This window comes from Myotis davidii, unplaced genomic scaffold, assembly GCF_000327345.1.
Source record: "Myotis davidii unplaced genomic scaffold, ASM32734v1 scaffold663, whole genome shotgun sequence".
Lineage (NCBI taxonomy): Eukaryota > Metazoa > Chordata > Mammalia > Chiroptera > Vespertilionidae > Myotis > Myotis davidii.
In genome coordinates this window covers 1,280,315-1,285,098 of record NW_006295816.1, presented here as the reverse complement: position 1 = coordinate 1,285,098, position 4,784 = coordinate 1,280,315, and the positions used below count along the sequence as shown (strand labels likewise).

The following is a 4,784-nucleotide window of genomic DNA, read 5'->3' as shown; positions in this document are numbered from 1 at the left end:
AACACCATGCAATCTATTTCTAATCCCAGATGTAGTGTGCCCACAGTCAGGGCTAGTTCGCCTTTGCTAATTGCCGGTCTTTCGACAGGTCCCCATCCGGGTCTAAGAAGCGGAACTCAATCCTGAGTCGGCTTCTCAGTTCTGTCCTCTCCTCCCAGCTAAGGACCGTGTGGGCCTGGCACCGGGAGGACCGCTGGGCGCTCACCTCTGGCGGATGGCCCGCATGACCTGGTGGGCGCCTTCCCCCTGGTACAGCCACGTGTGGTGGCTGTTGCGCACCAGCTCGCTGGACTCCGCCTTGTGCCTCCTCATGTACTTGTGGAAGTCCCGCAGGTCCATGTCGGAGAACTCCTGCAGGCTCAGCACTCCTGCACGGGCACCCCCAGCAGAGCCCACTGAGCCCCTGTGGGAGGCCTGAGCACTGGTCCCGCCCTGGGCTCCTGGGTCAGGTGAGCCTAGCTTCTGTCACAGGGAGACCGACACCTTCCTTTCCTCCGGTGAAGCCCTGATTGGGCCCCAAAAGAAAGGAGCTCCCCTCCCCCCATGAGATTGGCCAGAGCAGGGTCTCGGGGCACGCCTGCCCTTGGCCCTCCCGCCTGGCTCTGCGGAGTGTGGCCGCCTCGATCCTCAGGGCGAGGAGAGAGCAGGGGTGCTGGCTGCTGGCCAGGGCCTCCCACACTTTCGGGGGTAGCAGGGCTGGGCCCAGAAGTTTCTTCATGACCTCAGTTCCCATCCTGAGTGGGATATGCCGGGTCAGTCCTGTCCACTGGCCAGAGCGCACTCCCCAGTGAGGACACTCCGCCGCCCTCACCTCCCAAGCAGGGCTTCCACCCTCGGGGGTTCTGGACCGGTAGCTACTGTCCAGATTATCCTGCTTGACCCAAAGGAGACATTTTGCACCCTTTGGCCGGAATTTCTCCCAGGATGGGGGCCGCTGGGGCTGGGAGCCTGGCGCCAGCTCCGCACACAGCAGCAGCAGCACGAGGCCGCTCAGGCCGCGGGCGGGCTCCTCGCTCCGGGCTCCCCAGCCACAAGCCACTCTTCCAAGTCCTACTCGACGGCTGCATCTTCCTCGCTTGGCGTGAGAGTGGACGACACTTCAGAACCTCCTGAGGGTCATTGCCGAAGTGTGTGTGTGGGGGGTGGGGGGGTATGACAGCTCCCTGCCCACACCTGCCCTCGCAGTTAGAAGGGTGCCAGGGGGCAAGAGGGAGGCCTTGGGCAGACCCTGCTGGCCGGAGAGGCAGACGGAGCGGGGGCACAGCCAAGCTCAAGCTGGCATCACTGTGCCTTCGCTTTCGCTGCCCCCCCTCTGCCCTCTGCCAGCCAGCAGCCCCACCTCCTGTGCCCCAGACTCTGACTGACGAGGTGGAAAGGGTCTCCAAGACCTGCCCTCTCGACGGTCAGCACGGGGACGGGGCCTCTGGCTGCTCTAGAGGCTCCCAGGGACAGAGCTGCGGGAGGTCCGAGCTCACCGTCGCCGTCAGGGTCAGCCTTGATCGCAGAGTACATCTCCTGAATGTCCTCTGGCGTCATCCAGCGTCCATTCCCCAGGCGAGTCTGGGCCAGGACCTGAAGCACATGGTCCCCCATGAGGTGGCCCCGCGATGGAGCCTCCAGTGTCGCTGTGGGGCTGAGGGCTCGGGGAGGACAGGGGTGAGGACAGAGGACAAGCCTCAAGTCCCTTTGCTGATGACGAGAGGTGGAGAGGTCCAGTGGCATCTGGGAGGCCAGGAAGGCAGTCAAGAGCCCTGAGGCCACGGCATCCTGTTGGGCCAGGGACCCCACACCTCGCCAGGTCCTCCCTCAGAAGCTGGGTGAGGGCCGTGCAGAGAGGCGGACCCTGGCCACCTCGAAGCTGCCACTCCACGCACCACGAGCTCCATGGGCTCCCGGCATGGCAGCCAGGAATCCAGACCTGTCACAGGGGCAGGACACCTGGGGACTGTGGCCACACGTGCCATCACCGCCCGGTGAGTCCCCCTGCTTCCTGGGCAGCAAGGACCTACCTCTCCAGGGAAGGAGGGACCCCTGGGCCTGGGCACGCTGATCTGCAGGGTTAGGGCTGAGCAGGACAGGTACCCTGGCCACAGAAACCATTCTGCAGCACCCCCACCCCGCCCCGCGCTGCTCTGGGCCCAACCTCACGGAGCTGCAGGCGGCCGTCACGGTTCTGGTCCAGCAGCCGGAAGAGGTCCAGCTGGCTGACCTGCATCGTGCCCAGGGCCTCCTCGTACTCCTCGGTGGGCAGGATCTGGCTGCGCTGTAGCCCCTTCATCTGTGCCAGGTGGATGATGAGCCGACACTCCTCATCGCGCAGGAAGCCCGGGACTTCTGCCAGGAGAGGAGGTGGGTGAGGCCAGGACCGGCCAGGCACGAGCCTGGCACCTTCCTCTCTGCGGGGTCACCACACTCCCTGGTGGGCTCCAGGTCAGCACGTCTCACCCCCCTTTACGTCTGCTCTGGGCGCCCTGCAAGGTCGGCAGCGTTTGGGAGGTGGGGCCCCCCTCTCTGGTGCTGAGAGCACGTTTTCCAGGGGGTCGTGGGAGCGAGCTGGAGCCGAGCTGGGCCTGGGCTGACCCGCCCTCAGAGGGAACCGAAGGCCAGAGGGTGAACCTGAAGGGCAGAGGGCGGCCTCCACTTCTTACTTGGTATATATTTTACTTTATTTTATTATTTTTAATTGATTTCAGAGAGGCAGGGAGAGGGAGAGTGAGAAACTTCAATGATGAGCCCGGCCGGCGTGGCTCAGTGGTTGAGCATCGACCCATGAACCAGGAGGTCAGGGGTCAATTCCCGGTCAGGGCACAGGCCCAGGTTGCAGGCTCCATCCCTAGTGTGGGGTGCGCAGGAGGCAGCCAATCAATAATTCTTTCTCTCTCATCATTGATGTTTCTATCACTCTCTCCCTCTCTTTCTCTGAAATCAATAAAAGTATATTTTTAGCCAAAACCGGTTTGGCTCAGTGGATAGAGCATTGGCTTGCGGACTGAAAGGTCCCAGGTTCGATTCCGGTCAAGGGCATGTACCTGGGGTGCGGGCACATCCCCAGTAGGAGATGTGCAGGAGGCGGCTGATCGATGTTTCTAACTCTCTCTCTCTCTCTCCTTTCCTCTCTGTAAAATATCAATAAAATATATTAAAAAAAAAAAAGAAAGAAAAAAAAAAGTCAAATGATGAGAGGGGATCGTTGATCGGCTGCTTCCTGCACAGGCACCGAATGGTGACCTCCTGATTCATGGATCGACGTTCCACCACTGACCCGCACCAGCCGGGCGTGGGCATATATTTTACAAGTGGAGGACGGTGGCTGGGTTTTGCTTTCATTTTTACTTTTCAGCCTCATTCAATACAAACAAACAGCAGATCACACTGCTCTCCAGGCCCCTCCTTGCCCGCCTGTTGCGGCACAAGCAGATGCTGGTCATCAGATCGGGCCGAATCGCCCGGTGCTTGGAGGCCCGTGGGGGTAACGCAAGTTGTTGGCAGGAGCTCTGAGCAGGTACCCCCGGTGTTCTTTGCTTTGGGGACAAATGTACCCTGAACGCTGCTCCATGCCTCTCAGCTCCCAAGTCAGGCAGGGCTTGGCCCGGGGGCTGGACGCCCCCACGCCCGCCCCCCAGCAGCTGGTGGAGCTGAACATGGGCCTCAGGGCTGGGAGCCCATCGCGGTGGCCCAGGCACCCCCACAACAGGAGGTGGGGCCCTGTTTCATTCCCTTGTTCTGGGAGAGAGGACTTCCCTAGTCAGAGGCACCGATTGGAGGAAGGGCCACCTCCACCTCCACCACCCACCTCCACCACCCAGGGCCCCTCAGAGCGGCTGCTGCTGCTCTGGGTCATCGCCAAGAGGAAGGGAAATGGCCACTCAGCCGGGATCCAGTGTGTGTGTGTGTTTTGTTTTTTGTTTTGTTAATCCTCACCCAAGGATATTTTTCCCATTGATTTTTAGAGAGAGGAGGGAAGGAAAGGGAGAGAGAAAGGGAAACACTGATGTGAGAGACATCAATGAGGGGCCAGGAATTGAACCTGCAACCCAGGCCTATGACTGGGAATCGAATCCAAGGCCCTTTGGTGCGCAGGCCAACACCCTACCCACTGGGCCGTGCTGGCCGGCCGGGGCTCGAGTGGTTTTCAATAGCAATCACCGCTACTCAGGGAGCAGAGTGTGTCCTGTCCCGGGCACACCCTCACGGCCTTAGTCTCACACTTACCCTAAGACCCAGGCCCCATTAATGCCCTCCCTAACCACTAGCACCCCAGCACAGAGAATCGCCCTGATGCATGTGACAGGCCCGGCTGTCACACTCTGGAGTCATGTTCACTCCCGGGGTAGGCGACTTGGTGGTGATGACGCTGGGGACAGGACCAAGACCCCCACCCGGCAAACCCAGGAGGGGTGGGCGCCGTCCACAGGGACAAACTGCGAATGAACAGTCGCTCCTGACAGCTTGAAAAAGAAACAAACTGGAGGGAAAAGCCAAAAAAAAAAAAAAGAAAAGAAAGGCCAGCAGAGGCCCAGCTTCGTCCGTTTAATCTCAGGCCCAAGGAGATGCCACCAGCGGATACTCTGATGCAAAGGTCAGCGCTGCAGCCTCCCAGGCCGGGCCGGCGCCGGAGCTGGGCAGCTGTTGGCTCCTGGGGGCGGGGAGGGGGGTTAGAGGCCTCAGCCTCAGCCCATTAAGGGAAAGCAGGGGTGGCTGGAGGGCCGTGGCTCCTGGTGGCACTGGTGGTGCTGTGGGGTGACAGGGGGATGGGCGATGCATGCCCAACCCCCAAGCCATGG

At 61.0% G+C, this 4,784-nt stretch overlaps 1 protein-coding gene across 1 annotated transcript in view; it reads right to left on the bottom strand.

Moving 5' to 3' along the window:
* Nucleotides 1–4,784, bottom strand: part of P4HTM (prolyl 4-hydroxylase, transmembrane (endoplasmic reticulum)) — a 15,850-nt gene that overhangs the window by 3,576 nt on the left and 7,490 nt on the right. Inside the window, exons 3-5 of the mRNA XM_015568271.1 lie at nt 2,144–2,334; nt 1,476–1,572; nt 206–368 (exon numbers count right to left, since the gene is read on the bottom strand). Of these exons, the coding sequence (XP_015423757.1) occupies nt 206–368; nt 1,476–1,572; nt 2,144–2,334 (451 nt within the window). The remainder of the gene's footprint in view (nt 1–205; nt 369–1,475; nt 1,573–2,143; nt 2,335–4,784) is intronic.